Here is a 17,591-nt window from a genome sequence, read left to right on the forward strand (position 1 = left end):
AATGCAGTGCTTCACATACTTTAAGGACTGTCACATACTTTATCATTTTCGCTAGAACCAAAATAATCCAAGATTTGACCTGATTGGTTTTGACCTTTGTAAATAAAAGGCCATGTCTCACAGCTGGGATGTGAAGCAATGCCTCCATTTTGAATTTGTGAGGGAAAAATATAGGAAGGTGGATTTGTTGTTTGTGGTAGAACTCTTATGACCATCTTCAACAGAAAACTGAAATGTATCTTTAAAGGTATACTGTCCAAATGGAAAACTCTGTGTGTATAGGGAGGGTGGTCTGCAATTGGGATTTATATCTTTTCCATCCATTTGGCTGGAGATAATAAGAAAGCTGTCTTCACAGATCAGGATGAACACTACTGTTGGTTTAAATGGTCTCATGAGCTCCAAAAGGACAAAGCAGAGATCCCACAGTGGGTCTGAAACTTATTTTCCAAGAACTTCAGCAGAGTTGAAAAAGAAAAAAAACATAATCTTCTACAGGTATGTGATGTGTTGAGAGAGTTGCTTGGTACTAAGCCATAGTTAGGGATAAATTACTATATCAAAAGTTTAGGATGCATAGGTTGTTGGGTGTTAGTGTCTCACATGGTAGTGGGGATTTTGTATTGCATTGGAAAGCATTTCCTCGCAGAGCAGGAAACTAATGGAACTGAGGCCCAGGAAATTAAAAAATGTCTTTTTACAGTGCTAGAAACATCAATTCTTGGGCTGGTGATGCACAGCTGGGTTACTGGAACTGCATTGTACATGAGCTGCATCAGGAGTCATTAGGGTGCACAGTTACGTGCAGGGAGAAACCCTGTTCAAAATGAGCATGTAGTGGGACCTGGGTTGAAGGGCCACATCAGGGTGGGACCCAGGTGCTGCACTCTCGATGGGTGTTTTGTTCCTTTATCTCTGTATCCCATCTACCATGACTTGATGTTAATGAAAAAGATATCAGGAGGTGGCTCCTGACAAGTGGGGTATGTTGAGATAGGCACAGGTCTCAGCATCCAGGCATCTTTTGTGGGGCTCTGTCCCCCCCCCCAACCCACTTGGGTGTTCCAGTGATGGTATTACGGTAGGTGCCTTGTCCCCTAGGCACCTGCCTTCATGTAATGGAAGAAAGGTCTGACTTGGAAAGAAAAACAGAATTATTTAGGAGTGACATAGATTCATAGATGTTCCGGTTAGAAGGGACCTCAGTAGGTCATTGAGTCTGATCCCCAGCCCTAGGCAGGAATGAGCGCTGGGGTTAGATGACCCCAGCCAGGTACATGTCTAGCCTCCTCTTAAAGACCCTCAAGGTAGCACCACCTCCCTTGTACTTCCCAAGGAGGGCACCACCTCCCTTGGAAGCCCATTCCAGATTCTGGCAACCCTTACCGTAAAGAAGCATTTCCTTATGTCTAACCTAAATCTTCTCTCCGTCAGCTTGTGGTCATTGTTCCTAGCTATTCCAAGGGGTGCTCTGGTAAACAGAGCATCTCCTATTCCTTGCTGCTCCCCTGCCTATCCGATGAATTTGTAGGCGGCCACAAGATCACATCTCAGCCTTCACTTGCAGAAGCTGAAGAGATCCAGGTCCCTCAATCTCTCCTTTAGGGCTTTGCCTGCAGGTCTCTAACCATGTGAATAGCCCTCCTCTGAACCCTCTCGAGGTTGTTCACATCCCTCTTGAATTACGGTGCCCAAAACTGGACGCAGTACTTCAACTGTGGCTTGACCAATGCTGAGCCCTGTTACTTTGGTGTGTATCTCCTGTCAGTGACCTCTGTACTGCATTGGAATTAATAATGTAGCACAACCTAAATAAGTGTGTCAATCATCTGTTCACAAGCCCAGCTTTACAGTATATGTCTGCCTTCCCCTCAGGTAGCTAAGGCTCTTCGGGGTTTGCCCTCCAGTTGCAAGCCTGATTCACAGGGTGAGCCTGTATTGGGCCAACCCCTGTGGATAATTTGTAGCCATGGGCACTATGGATGCTTATATATGTGGTCTGGGAGGCATGGTCTGCTTTAATTAGCACAGGTCCGAGAGCCGTGCTAATTAAAAGTACCCGAAGCATCATGTGTATCAGTGTCCCTGTGCTGAAGAAAGGCAGTGGGGCACTTTGAGCTAAAGCTCATCAAACAAGCTTTAGTTTAAAGTGCTCCACTGTCATTTTTCAGCATGGGAACACTGATACACGTGATGTTGGGGGCTGCTGGAGTGGATTAATTTCCATGCTGATGGGCTGGAATACAGCATGTTACAGCAGGTTCCCTGCATGTGTATAGGAGCCCTTGCAGATACCTGGAATCCAGTGTCCACAGGGCAGTCAGGTTCCTGTCTTGGGAGTCAGAGTCAGGCTGGTGTCTGATTAGACATCCTAGGCTCCAGTGGAGGGAAGCAGCATAACCCAATGCCTATGCCAGTGCTTTCCCTCTCCTGGTGCTGGTGCTGCCCTATAAGGGAAGTTCCAGGTTGACCTGAGCCAACCTGGACCCCTGCATACCCCCACATGCCTTGTGACCACTGTCAGGTGCTGAGAACTACTGTGGGGCTTATCATTGGCTGCAGCTGCAGTTTCATGGCTCTAGGCAGTGTCAGGCATGACATTTACTTGCTCGTGGCCCCATCCAGGCTCAAGATCCAGGATCAGCTTCCTGCTTTTAGCCCCACCTGGGGGACAGGTGCACTAGGGGTGCATCTCTCACCACTTCCCTGCTCTGACCAGGGCATGAGCATGTGGGGAAGGTGTGCTCCTGCCTCCAGGCTCAACACCTGCCTCCAGGACATCTCAGGATGCCAGAGACCATGAAGCACCTGGCGATTGTTGCCCCGGTGAGCGCAGGGCTGGGTCCGTGCTGCAGAGCTCTTCATGAATGATTGCTTTTCACCACCCGAGGATGCATTTTTTTGGTCCATTTTGGGTGAAACTGAAGATCTGGGAAAAAGGAAACCCATATTTTGTTCTTAGGTTCCCGGGAAGCATGTCCATATCTATGTCTGATGCTGGCTACATGGACTTGTGCAGCAGTTGTAGCTTTAGCCATGCTTCCCTGTAGTTTTGGGGTTCTGAAAGTAAAGGTTTTGTAGATGGAACATTTTCTTGGGATACAGAATTCTTTTGGGCAGCAAAGGCATTTAGGAGGAAAAAGGACCTTCTGGGTAATTTTAGTTGGTGTAATTCTTTCAAATTGGGAGTAATACTTTAATGCAGATAAACTTGAGGGCTGCATCCAGATGAACTTGACTGTGCAGTATGTGGTGCCACAAACATGTCTGAAGTGCCCCATACCACACAGTAAGGTGTTCTCCACACTGCAACGGTGTGCTGCCCATGTGTGCACTGCTCCAATTCTTTTTTCCATGAGTTTTTTTGACCACTGGATATCCAGGGGTCAAAAAAACCTGTGGAAAAAAACCAAACAGACCAATGTGCGCTGCTGAAAAGCAGAGCTGGGCTGCCTGGAGCATGTTGCAGCTGCCAGTCAGGCTCCACCTGGCAGGATCACTGTTGCTCCAGCCCTGGGAGGCCCGCAGGATCCCAGGTAAGGCTGCTGGGGCCAGCACAGTGCTGACCCTAGCCTCCCCTACTGCCCCCGGGGTAACTTGCAGTGGGCCAAAGTGTTTGTGGTTTGGGTGTTCCCTGGGGACAAGAAGCTATGGCACAAAGTGCACCACTGCTACTTGTCCCCAGGGAACCAAACGTCTGTGCTCATCTGGGCATAGCTGAGGAGGCCATTTTGGATCTAGGGGATCTTCTCTTTATAATTTTTTTTCCTTTAAAACTAAGAGATTAATACATTGCAAATTGACAATGGGATTAAAGTAACTGGCTAGTTAACTAGAGAAATATCAAAAGGTAGGTAAGCCACTTGGCAAAGTGGCTTATAGCCTGAATATAGACCACAAGACACTGGCACAGTCAAGAGGTAGCTGAAAGTAAATGAGGCTTGGTAGGTATGTTCCAGTGCATGAGAAACTGTCAGGCACATATGTACCATAGCCATACTATACTGTTGGTTAAATGTTTCTGAGTTCAGGTTCATGAGATGTTTACCCACAGTGGAATGTGCACATAGATATGAGAGATTTGGGGTGATTATCCAAAACTAAATTCTGAGACCTTTTGTGATCTGTTGTTTACCAATGTAAATTAAAGAATAGAATAATGAACCTCAGTATTAGTAGACAATGTAATTTTTTTTCAGTTGTTTCTCATTCCCTAAATTCTTTTGTAAACTAAATCATAAAAAGGAAGCTTATGAGAAGTGGAAACTTGAACAAATAATCAGGGAACAATATAAGAGTATTCCACAGGCATGCAGGGATGAAGTCAGGAAGGCCAAAGCACAATTGGAGTTGCAGCAAGGAATGCAAAGGGTAACAAGAAGGGTTTCTACAAGTATGTCAGAAGCAAGAGGATCATGGAAAGAGTGAGCCACTTACTGTATGGGGGAGGCAACCTTGAGACAGAGGATGCAAAAAATACTGAAATACTCAGTCCCTATTTTGCCTCAGTCTTCACAGACAAGGTCAGCTCCCAGACTACTGCACCAGGCAGTGCAATTTCAGGGGGAGTTCAGCAGCCAACAGTGGCAAAAGAACAGGTTTGGGACTATTTAGAAAAGCTGGACTTGTACAAGTCCATGAGACCAGAAGGGATGCACATGAGGGTGCTGAGGGAGTTGGCTGATGTGATTGCAGAGCCACTGGCCATCATCTCTGAAAAGTCATGATGATCAGGAGAGGTCCCAGATGGATGGAAAAGGGCAAACAGAGTCCCCATATTTAAGAAAAGGAATAAGTAGGATCCAGGGAACTACAGACTAGTCAGTCTCAACTCAGTCCTTGGAAAAATTATGGAGAAGATCCTCCAGCAATCCATTTCTAAGCAAGTGGAGGAGAAAAACATGATTAGGAACAGTCAGCATGGATTCACCCAGGGCACATCATGCCTGATCAACCTGATTGCCTTCTACGATGAGGTGACTGGCTCTGTGAATACAGGGAGAACAGTGGATGTGGTATACCTTGATTTTAGTAAGGCTTTTGATACAGTCTCCCACAACATACTCACAGGCCAGTTAAGGAAGTACAGGTTGGATGAATGGACGTTAAGGTGGGTAGAAAACTGGCTGGAGCATCAGGCTCAGAGAGTAGTAATTAATGGCTCATTGTCTAGTTGCCAGCTGGGATTAAGTGGAATGCCCCAGGGGTCGGTCCTGGGGCTGGTTTTGTTCAATGTGTTCATCAACAAGATGGCATACAGTGCACCCTTAGCAAGTTTGCAAATGACACCAAGTTGTGGGGAATAGTAGATATGTTGCGGGGTAGGGTTAAGATTCAGAGTGACTGAGACAAATTGGAGGATTGGGCCAAAAGGAATCTTAGGAGGTTCAACAATGACAAGTGCAAAGTCCTGCACTTAGGATGGACCAGTACAGGCCGGTTACTGACTGGCAGGGTAGCAGCTATGCAGAAAAGAACCTGGGGGTTACAGTGGACAATAAACTGAATATGATCCAGCACTGTGCCCCTGTTGCCAAGAAGGTTAATGGCATACTGGGCTGCATTGTTAGATGTCTTGTCAGTAGGTCAAAGGAAGTGATTATTCCCCCCAATTTAGGACTGGTGAGGCCACATCTGGAATACTGTGTTCAGTTTTGGGTCCCCCTCTACAGAAAGGATGTGGACAAATTGGAGAGTCCAGCAGAGGGCAATGAAAATGGTGAGGGGGCTGGGGCATTTGACTGATGAGGAGAGGCTGAGGGAACTGGGCTAATTTAGTTTAGAGAAGAAAAGACTGAGAGGGAGGATTTAATACTATCCTTTAATTATCTGAAGTGGGGTCCAAAGAGGATGGAGCTAAACTGTTCTCAGTGGTGATGGATGACAGAACAAGGAGCAATGGTCTCAAGTTGCAGCAAGGGAAGTTTAGGTTAGATATCATGAATATTTTTCTCACTAGGAGGATAGTACAGTTGGGCCTCGATTTACATGATGGTTATGTTCCTGAAAAAACACTGTGCAAATAGAAATAATGTAAAAAGATACCAAGGGTCTATGAGAAATAAGGATTTAGGTTGCAGATGTGGCTGATAATTTGGCCGATAAATGTCTGTGTGCACACAGCCTCAGCGCAGCATGCAGGCAGTGAGGAGCAGAGCCTGGCAGCTTGGAGAGCTGATAAGTCTTGTGTGGTGGAAGAGCAGGGGGAGGAGGGAAGGAAGGTGTGTGGGGTGGGGTGGGGTGGGGTGGGGTGGGCAGATCAATGCTCCCTGTGGTGAGGGAGGAGTGGGGCAGGGGCAGATGTAGGATGGAGCTTTTCCCCATATGACATTTATCACAACTTGAGCTCATTGCTGACTATCTCAAGTGAAATTTGGATATTCAATAAACATGAAAACCTGCTGGTATTCCTCTACCTACAGTGTCTTCCATTCAGAAAAGAAGGAAAAAAAACTTTTAGAGCTCTGTTGAAATTAAATCGGATTTCTCATGTGAAAAGAATTCAAAGACATCAGCTTACCACTTGTCAAATTCATTCCGTATCACTAGATCCTTTCTGCCCAGGAAACAAAGCAATAAGCCAGCATAGTTTTGCACAAGGTTTTTTTTAAATAAATATTCGCAGACACACATTGTCTCTTTGTTAGCAAACCTCTTACAAGGATTAAGCCAAACACCAAACTTTATAATATACAATTTTAGAATAGTTCTAATAGTGGCTTAACACTAGTTATACTGCCAGTCCCAGAATTAACATGTGCAAGGGCACTGTATAGGGCAGTGCCTTGTGCTGGGCTTATAGATTCTTTTTTATTTTTAAAGGAGGTGTTATTGATCTGGAAAATGTTTTCCTTTTTCTGTATTTTTTTGCAGGACTACTGACTATATGCTCAGATACAGTGCACAACAAAATAAGCTCAGCAGATTCTGCTCAGTTCGTCAATAATGTTAATCACAATATTATAATCATTCACATTTAGGTTAGTTCATCATAATGTTGACTTCTGCTGTAGAAAGACCCAGTTCAGAGGCCACATTCACACATCTAGAGGATCCCTGGGATGCAGCCTTAACACAGTGTGCTGGAGAAATTCATATATCTTGTTAATAACACAACATTGATGTGTAGACATTCCAAGTGCTAATCTGATAATGTTCTTCTCTTTACAGCTTCAGGGTGGGGACAAAAAAACCCACTTGGCAATCTAAAGAGAAGGGCCTTTCCATTTGGTTCCCTTCCATGTGGGTTTGGGGAGGGAGGATGGGGACTTTGTGCCTGACTGGTTGAACAGAAGGATGTAGCATAAGCATATTGGTTCTTAAATATAAGGAGAAGGCTTTTATGCCCTTCCCCTTTCTGCATCAAGAAGAAAAATCACAGATATTGCATTTATTTGAATCTAAGATGATCCCCACAATAAGCATGCCGAAAAATGTCCCTTATTTTAGATTCACATACAAAGTGGTAGTGGGGGAGGGGACATTGGGGCTGAGTAGGCAGCTGCTGTGGCTCTGACTCTGAGCCTGGATCAGGACCAGAGTCAAACCCACAGCAGCCTTCTACCCTCCCCATGTGCCCTTTGCAGCTTTTGTCCCCCACTCTACCCTCTCCCACTCTCTTCCCTTCCTTACTGTCAGGCACATCTCAGCACCAGCTCAGGCTGGAGTCCCTCACAGGCACTGAGTGTAGGGAAACTCCATCCCCTGCTTAGCCATCAGTGTTGCATGACCTGGCAAAGGCTGCATGTCTATGTGCTGTGCTCCATGACCTGGCAGTGAACAGAGCCCAAACAATGTCTGACAGTAACACAGAGAAGAGGAGAGGGTGGAGAAAAGGCAGAGACTTTTTGGGAATTGGTGGGGGGAAGGGGCAGAGATTGTGGGGAGAAGATGGAGGGAGAGGCAGAGGCTGTTGGTAGATAGGGGTGGGGATTGCAGGTGGTGGAGGGGGTAGTAAGGCTTCAGGGGGAATAAAGATGGGGTAGGGGCAAGAGGGCTTCCTGATCCTCTCCAGCCACCTGACTCCCCCACCACAGCCCCTGTTTTCCCCACTGTAGTGGCGGGGGAGGTGGGAGGGTGGGGGAAGGGAGGAAATAAATTTTTAACAATTCTCCAATAAATAGATTGTATATATGGAAAATGATAACAAATTATAATCATCTTTAATTCAAGGTCATGTTAGATTTGAATAAATATGATAAATGTGGCTGCACGTCCTCACTCAAAGAGGTGGGATATCTCCAAGAGTATCAATGGCAAGAGAAATATCAGTAAATGCAGCTTGCAAATCATCCCCAACAGCACAGCATGGGCCAGGGGTGGGCAAAATGGCGGATCCGGCCATCAGCTGGACTCCATTTCTCAGCAGGTCCTGCCTGCATGGCGTGGGCCATTTTCCATGGAGACCCCAGACACACCAGTGCTGTGATAGCACAAGGCTGGGGTTGCCATGGTGACTGGCCCCAGCTCCGCTGGCAAGGTGTGTGGCAGGGCAGGGCAGAGGGCTGCTCTGCAGCCGCTGGGATCTTGTGGTGGGGCAGCCTGGTCTGGGGCCAGGGCAGAGCTGAGATCTGCAGCCTGCATGCAATAGGCAGGAGCATGCAGGCAGCATATTGTAGCTTTGCCCCAGCTCCTTGCAGCAGTGACAGCCTGGTCCCAATCTGGGGCAGAGCCCTGATCTGGAAATGGAGCCTGCTGCTGGCCTGTGGGTTGGATTTTGCCCAGCCCTGGCATAGGCACTTACAGTGGCAGTTAGGCTTGTGGGCAGCTCAGCAACATCAGTGGTTACCAACATATTCTTAAGGCACAGTAGTGCCCAAAACTTTTGCTTCTGTGGGGGTAACATGAACCTTGCTTGTCCCATATAAAAGTATAAAAGGATGGCAATGAGCATATGTGTTGTTTTCCTTGTGGAGAATTCACCTTGGTCATGGGTTGGTGATCAATTGGTGATCAAAGTACTTGATATTTTAGTCAAGGTTACTCCTCTCCACCCAGAGCTGTCAGGAGCAGGAAGAAGAAATGAGGGAGAGGTAGGGACTTTTTCAGGGTGGAATTGTTGACCTTGGAAGGAGCAAAGAACACATTCACAGTGATTTTGTCAGGTTTTTTTTTCATCAGGAAGGGGTTGTGGGATTAGGAGTTCTGGAGAGGCAGTGTGCCTGGATCTAATTTAAAATGGATACCTTGGCTGAACTTCTCTTCCATTCTTTCCTTAATAACTGAAAGCAGAACATGAATGTAGAAGTGGTGAAGATGGGACATTAAGACCTAGATAAAACATCTCCCTGAGGCAAAATCAAAGGTTGCTGCCCTGTAGGTCATGTACAGGTTAAAGTACTGGCAGTATGTAGTAGAGTGTGGTTCCCTCTAGCAGGTACTGGGCACATCTACACATGCAATTAATGTGAATGAATATAATTCAGTTCAATTTGAGCAAGAGAAAACTAATCTCAATATCACCATCTACATGTGTAGATGCAGTAGTGCAGTAATTTACTGTGCTGCTGGGTACCACTTGTATCTGATGGGACTATCTGGCTGTGCAGTAAATTACTCTACTGATCCCTAATTGCTGTGCATGTGTAGACAGTGATGCTTTACTGTACAGAAAATTAGCCTGCTGCGCAGTAAAGCGTCTAGTGCAGATGCACCCACTGTACCTTGGAGGCTCAACTTTGTTACTATACACTTCTTGAGCTAACAATATGTTTATGTCTATGGTAGGGGTTCATTTAAAGGAATTTAGATTGATAAGTACAATATGCGAAGTAATGAAGTGGAACAAAGCTGAAAATTAAATACAGATTACATACATGACATTGGTTTATCCATTTCCATCCCTTGTATTGGTGTGGGTCTATTGATTCCATGGCAAACAGGCTAGAGAGTATGCTACGTCTTTACTGATGACAATGTTGTTGGCACTTGCATATATTTACACACAGAGCAGATGAGAAAAATGTTTTGGCACTAACAGATCCTGCCTTTACTGCAACTTCAGAGGAGTTGTCATGCCATTAAGATGGAGTGGGGCCATTCAGGTGCTCCCATTTGGCATGGGACCAACAACAACATTTTGGGGATGGCCTCATTTGAATGGACACTCAGGTGCTACAGACCCCTATGTGGTTACCATAGTAAAGGGAGAGAATAGTGTGGGAATAGGGTTCTGTAGGAGTAAAGATATCATATTCACTCAAATTCAAGATGAGATTCCACCCCCCACCCCGTTCAACATAGAATCATACAAAACTAGGGCTTGAAGGTAGGCTTTGGCTTCCTGGACAACCCCCAAACTATTTTAGTTGCCCTCCGCTTGACTCTATACTAATGCTAGGAGCATGGGGAACAAGCAGGATGAACTAGCGCTCCTGCTTGCAGAAAACACCTATGACTTAGTAGGGCTAACAGAAACCTGGTGGGATTCATCCCATGACTGGGCGGTACATATTGAGGGTTATTGGCTGTACAGAAAGGACAGGGTGGGGAAGAAAGGGGGAGGGGTAGCGCTGTATGTCACTGAGCAGTATACATCGACCCTCATCAAGACGGAATCTAAGGATGAGGAAGTAGAAGGATTGTGTGTTAGGTTACATGGGGGCAAGGAGAAAGGGATTTGGTGGTAGGGGTCTGCTACAGATCCCCACACCAAGGGGAAGAACTAGATTCAGGGCTCCTGAGGCAGCTCTCAGAGACCATAAAAGCTAAGGAGGCGGTAATCATGGGGGACCTAAACTACCCAGACATCTGCTGGGAGATGCAGACAGCAAAGTCCCACCATTCACGCAGGTTTCTAACCTGTATACAGGACCTCCACCTGACACAGGAAGTACACGGTCCCACTAGGGGGAATGCCTTACTGGATCTGGTACTGGCAATGGGGGACGACATGGTAGGGGACCTACAGATCGGTAGCCATCTGGGGGACAGTGATCACCTAATAATAGAATTCTTCATAAGACGTCGAGCAGGTAAGGTAACTAGTAGGGTGAAAGTGCTAGACTTTAGGAAAGCTGATTTAAATGAACTCAGGCGATTAGTCAAGGACGCACTACAGAGTAGGAGTTTTGAAGTGATGGGAGCCCAAGAAGGGTGGCTGTGCCTTAAGGAAATGATCCTTCAGGCACAAAGGGAGACAATCCCAATGCGAGGAAAAAGAGGGAAAGGGGCCAGGAGGCTTCCTTGGCTGACCAGAGAAATCCAGGGCAGCCTACGGGCCAAAAGGGGGGCACATAAAAAGTGGAAACAGGGAGAGATCACCAAAGAGGAGTATACATCCTCTGCTCATGCTTGTAGGGAAGCAATTAGATGGGACAAAGCTACCATGGAGCTGAGGATGGCATCCCAAGTAAAGGATAACAAGAAATTTTTTTTAGATATATAGGGAGTAAAAGGAAGGCCCAGGGTGGAATAGGACCCCTACTAAATGGGCAGAAGCAATTGGTGATGGACAGGGGGGACAAGGCTGAACTCCTCAATGAGTTCTTTGTCTCAGTGTTCCTAAGAGAGGGGCAAGACAAGTCTCTCACCGGGGTTGTAGAGAGGCAGCAGCAAGGCGCCAGATTACCATGCATAGACCCTGAGATGGTGCAGAGTCACTTGGAAGAACTGGATGCCTTTAAGTTGGCAGGCCCAGATGAGCTCCATCCGAGGGTACTGAAGGCACTGGCCGACATAATTGCACAGACATTGGCAGGAATATTTGAACACTCGTGGCGCATGGGCCAAGTCCTGGAGGACTGGAAAAGGGCCAATGTGGTCCCCATTTTCAAAAAGGGGAGGAAGGAGGACCCGGGCAACTATAGGCCAGTTAGTCTCACCTCCATCCTTGGCAAAGTCTTTGAAAAAATTATCAAGGTTCACATTTGCGAGAGCCCGGCAGGACAAATTATGCTGAGGGGAAACCAGCATGGGTTCGTAGCAGGCAGATCATGCCTGACTAATCTAGTCTCTTTTTATGACCAGGTTATGAAACGCCTGGACACAGGAGTAGGGGTGGATGTCGTGTACTTAGACTTCAGGAAGGCCTTCGATACAGCATCCCACCCCATACTGGTGAACAAGTTAAGAGGCTGTGACTTGGATGACTACACAGTCTGGTGGGTGGCAAAGTGGCTAGAGGGTCACACCCAGAGAGTCGTGGTGGATGGGTCGGTTTCGACCTGGAAGGGTGTGGGCAGTGGGGTCCCGCAGGGCTCGGTCCTTGGACAGATACTCTTTAATGTCTTCATCAGCGACTTGGACGAGGGAGTGAACTATACTCTGTCCAAGTTTGCGGATGACACAAAACTGTGGGGAGAAGTGGACATGCCGGAGGGCAGGGAACCGCTGCAGGGAGACCTGGACAGGTTGGACAAGTGGGCAGAAAACAACTGAATGCAATTCAACCAGGAGAAATGCAAAGTGCTGCACCTAGGGAAGAAAAATGTCCAGTACACCTACTGCCTAGGAAATGACCTGCTGGGTGGAACGGAAGTGGAAAGGAATCTTGGAGTCCTAGTGGACTCCAAGATGAACATGAGTCGGCAGTGTGATGAAGCCATCAGAAAAGCCAATGGCACTTTATCGTGCATCAGCAGATGCATGACGAATAGATCCAAAGAGGTGATACTTCCCCTCTATCGGGCGCTGGTCAGACCGCAGTTGGAGTACTGCGTGCAATTCTGGGCACCGCACTTCAAGAGGGATACGGATAACCTGGAGAGGGTCCAGAGAAGGGCCACTCATATTGTTAAGGGCTTGTAGACCAAGCCCTATGAGGAGAGACTAGAGAACCTGGACCTTTTCAGCCTCTGCAAGAGAAGGTTGAGAGGCTACCTTGTGGCTGCCTATAAATTCACAACGGGGGCACAGAAGGGAATTGGTGAGGTTTTATTCACCAAGGCGCCCCCGGGGATTACAAGAAATAATGGCCACAAGATAGCAGACAGCAGATTTAGACTGGACATTAGGAAGAACTTCTTCACAGTTAGAGTGACCAAGGTCTGGAACGGGCTCCCAAGTAGCTGGTGCTCTCCCCTACCCTGGGGGGTCTTCAAGAGGAGTTTGGTTATGCATCTAGCTGGGGTCATCTAGACCCAGCACTCTTTCCTGCGTATGCAGGGGGTCAGACTCGATGATCTATTGAGGTCCCTTCCGACCCTAACATCTATGAATCTATGAATCTATGAACAAATGTCTTTTTAAAAAAATATGTAGGGAGTAAAAAGAAGGCATACCGAATCATACTGAATAAGCAGGAGCAATTAGTGACAAATAGGGAGGGACAAGGCTGAGCTTTTCAATGAGTTTTTTTTGCCTCAGTTTTCTTGAACAAGGGTCAAGATAAGTCTCCTAATGGGTTCTTAGTTGGGTATTAGAGGGACACCAGCCTACCAACTGTCAACATTGACTTGGTGCAGAGTCACTTGGATGGACTGGATGTGTTTAAGTCAGTAGGCCTGGATGAGCTTTATCTGAGGGTACTAAAGGAACTGGCCGGTGTCATAGCAGAACTGCTGGCATGGCTGTGTGACCACTCGTGGTGCTCAGATCAGGTTCCGGAGGACTGGAAAAGGGCCAATGTGGTCCTTATTTTCAAGAAGGGGAGGAAGGAGGAACCGAATAATTATAGGGAAGTCAGTCTCACCTCCATCCTTGAAAAAGTCTTTGAAAAGATTATTAAAGATCATATTTGTGTGAGTCCAGTGGGAAAAATAATGCAGCAGGGCAACCACCATGGATTCATAGCAGGCAGATCATGCCTGACTAATCTGATTTTATTTTATGACCAGGTCACAAAACGTTTGGACACAGGTGTAGAAGTGGATGTTGTTTTCTTTTTATTTTACCTTCGATATCGTAGGCCTACCGTATCTCATCCCATTCTCATAAATAAATAAAGAGGCTGTGACTTAGATGTTAACATCGTGGTTAACCTGTGGGTGGCAAATTGGCTTGGGGATTACACTCAGAGAGTGGTAGTAGATGGGTCGATATTGACCTGGAAGGATGTGGGTAGTGGGGTCCCACAGGGCTCGGTCCTTGGACCTGTACTCTTCAATGTCTTCATCAGTGACTTGGATGCGGGCATGAAGTGTACTCTGTCCAAATTTGTGGATGATACTAAATTGTGAGGGGAAGTGAACACTCTGGAGGGTAGGGAATGACTGCAGGTACACCTGGCTGTGCCTTACAGAGATTGGATAAGTGCCTTACAGAGGTTGGATAAGTGGGCAGAACACAATAGGATACAGTACAACAAGGACAAATGCAGAATGCTGCACCTAGGCCATAAAAATATCCAGCACACCTACTAGTTGGGGAATGACCCTCTTAGCAGCACAGAAGTGGAAAGGGATCTTGGAGTCACAGTGGACTCCAAGATGAACATGAGTCGTTAGTGTGACGAAATCATCAGCAAACCTAACTGCACTTTATCATGCATAAGCAGATGCATGACAAATAGAACTAAAGAAGTGATACTTCCCCTCTATGCGGCACTGGTCAGACTGTAGTTGGAGTACTGCATCCAGTTCTGGATGCTGTATTTTAAGAAGGATGTGGATAACCTTGAGAGGGTTCAGAAGAGGGACACTCGTATGGTTAAGGGTTTACAGGCTAAGCCCTATGAGGAGAGACTAAGGGACCTGGATCTCTTCAGCCTCCGCAAGAGAAGGCTGAGAGGTGATCTTGTGGCTGCCTACAAATTCATTAGGGTGGCGCAGCAAGGAACTGGAGATGCTCTGTTCACCAGGGTGCCTTTTGGGGTAACAAGGAGCAATGGTCACAAACTGACAGAGAGCAGATTTTGGCTGGACATCAGGAAAAACTTCTTCACGGTAAGGGTGGCCAAAACTTGGAATGGGCTTCCAAGGGAGTAGATGCTCTCCCCTACCTTGGGGGTCTTTAAGAGAAGGCTGGATAGGCATCTGGCTGGGGTCATTTCACCCCAGCACTCTTTCCTGCCCAGGGCAGGGGGTTGGACTTGATGATCTGTTGAGGTCCCTTCTGACCCTAGCATCTATGAATCTATAAGATATCTTTTAAAATTATGAGGTCTTTCAGAGCAGTTCAGCAAATTTCTGTTTTGAAGCTGAAGCTTAACAGAATAGGAGTGGATAGTAATTTTCCATTAGATGCAGTAAGTTACAAAAGAACAAAGGCCTGTACTTCAGGAGCTATTGCCGGATAGTTCCCAGATATGTTATCTAAATAAAGTTATGGCCTAGTTATATCACCTTCCCGGTGTCTTGTCTCGGGTACTGCAAGAGGAAAGACAAGTCAGCTCTTGGTATATTTAAATCTCTTGGTGCTAGATGGGGTTTCTAACTTAATTAGAGTGTAGAAATTTTGAAGAAGCTAGTGGAAAAACACATTTATGTAAGTATGATATAAAACGGCCTATAGACATACATAATATGTATAACTGGTTTATAAACAGATATCTGTAAACAGATCGGTTTGTTTTGATTAAGTGAAAATCCAAGGTAAATAAATAATAATCAATTTTAGCAACCTCCTAGGAGAAAAATTAAGGTGTAGATATTGGTGTAATATTCTAAGCAAGTAGCTAATTTTTGATTATGATGTTTTCCAAGCTCACCTGAGACACCTGATATGACAGAAAGACTTGGTGTTGTACAGGAGGATTTCCTTCTGCAGCTATTTCAATCATACAGTAACCTCCAGGACTGCCAACAGGCAACATATAGCTGGAAGGAAACAAAAGATCTCATTATTGTTTCTGCTGTTGACAGCAGAGCATTCAAACTTCATACACCAAGGGCAGGGTGAAATAGATGCTTCTACCTGTGTAAAGGATGACCCTCTCTGGGCAATAGCAACACCAGAATTTCTTTGAATGCATGGACTGAGAGAGACAAAAGATGTAAGTTTTTTGGGTTGGTTTTTTTTTTATTTCTGTCTTTTATTTGCCTTCCTACTGTTCTCAAAACCAGTGTTTGAAATGTATCGAGATAGAAAGAAAGAGAGAGATCTTTACATGTGTAAGTGGGTATTGATAAATTGTAAGTGCTAACTGTGGTTGACATATGGTCTCCCTAGTGTAAGGAATTGTTGGACAAGTAACATCAATGTTGAATGATGCTGAACTCCCTAGGTGGAAATTTCCCTTTCCCAGCCTACAGGGGAAATAGAAATAGAATAAGAAATGAAAGGCTGCATACCTCTGAGCAGTGAGATTACACTGCGATACAGTTATCGCTACTAAGGAAGCATGCTGTTAATGTACGCTCTGGTACTGAGCTTCAGAGATAAAGAAGAATATAAGGTTAAGGAAATTTGTAAAGTAAATACTAGAAACATTCAATAAAGCTATTGAGAATTCTTCATGTTCTTTATGTGATGAAATCTGGTTAATTATGTGCATTGTCAACAATAAAAATTCAGTCCTGCAAAAGGACTTTCAAATAATGTATTTTATATTAAAAAAGAAAATGAATGCAAACACTTATTATTACAGTAATGGCAGAATGTGAAAACATTGGCTGATAGCATGCTTAAAACTGAACTCTGTTAATTCTGCAGAAACACCCTGCTTACACCCTGCTTCACTTTGAATTGTCACATTTAAATGAAAAGGGTGTGTCATGTATCCTTCAAATTGTGTGGTTTTGGGAAGTTTGTTGAAAACTTGCTAAACAGAATCATCAGGACAAGTATCATTGCTCAATAATACTCATTGTAAAAAGATTTGCAGAAGAAGACCCTTAATGTTCTGTGTTCACAATTGAATTTTTGAAACTCCTGAAAAAAACCCACTTCCACAATTTAACTAACTGCTAGATTTTTCATCTTGATAGCTAAATAAATATGAAGGCTATTATATTTTCAGCTGCCTGGAATATTTTGAACTTCATAAGTGTCACTCAGGTTTGATGAATAACATTTTGTATTAATTATTTTATCCACCTATTCTTATGTGCAATACCATGTCCAGTTCATGCTGGGCCTCAATTTTCCAGTTTCCTCAGCTTTTTGAAGATAATGGGGAGTTTCCTTTGATTTAAGTAGGCACAAGACTATGTTCCTAATTAATATATTTTTTTTACCTTTCTGTCTGTGCATGTTTTTTTAATCCATAAAATAAATGCTTAACAAATCTTGTACTGTGGCATGAGATACTCGAATGAAAACTCATTTATCATTTTCAATGTTATCATGGACTTTTGCTGAAACCTACATGCCTGTAGACATGCAGGACATGCTGTAACTACAGCTTGTTGGAGCAGGTTTGATTAATCGAGTCTGCTGGTTTGTGCTAATTAGCATGCTCCAGCAGTCTTGGTGGCTCAAGTATTCATCATCCCCGTGCTTCAAAATGATAGTGAGGTTGCTTTAACTAAAGCTTGTTGAACGAGTTTTAGTTAAAATGCCTTGGCCACCATTTTGAAGTGTGGGAAGCTGAATACATGAGATGCTGCTGGCGTTTTAATTAAAGTAGCTCCTGAGAGCCATTCTAATTAAAGCACTCTCCCACCCCACCCCCAGAGCACTTGTTAAGATGACTTTAAAAACCTGAGTGCTTAAGTCATTTTTGAAAATGGCCTGACATTTCTCAAAATGTTATCCTTTATCTTTTCCTTTAT

At 45.1% G+C, this 17,591-nt stretch overlaps 1 protein-coding gene across 1 annotated transcript in view; it reads right to left on the reverse strand.

Moving 5' to 3' along the window:
• The window catches only part of LOC109285507 (protein eyes shut homolog), a 131,975-nt gene extending 116,284 nt beyond the window's left edge, over window positions 1-15,691 (reverse strand). Inside the window, exon 1 of the mRNA XM_059723135.1 lies at window positions 15,587-15,691. Within this exon, the coding sequence (XP_059579118.1) occupies window positions 15,587-15,691 (105 nt within the window). The remainder of the gene's footprint in view (window positions 1-15,586) is intronic.
• Between the last annotated feature and the right edge of the window lie 1,900 nt (window positions 15,692-17,591).

Source organism: Alligator mississippiensis, chromosome 1 (assembly GCF_030867095.1).
Source record: "Alligator mississippiensis isolate rAllMis1 chromosome 1, rAllMis1, whole genome shotgun sequence".
In the NCBI taxonomy this organism is placed as follows: Eukaryota; Metazoa; Chordata; order Crocodylia; family Alligatoridae; genus Alligator; species Alligator mississippiensis.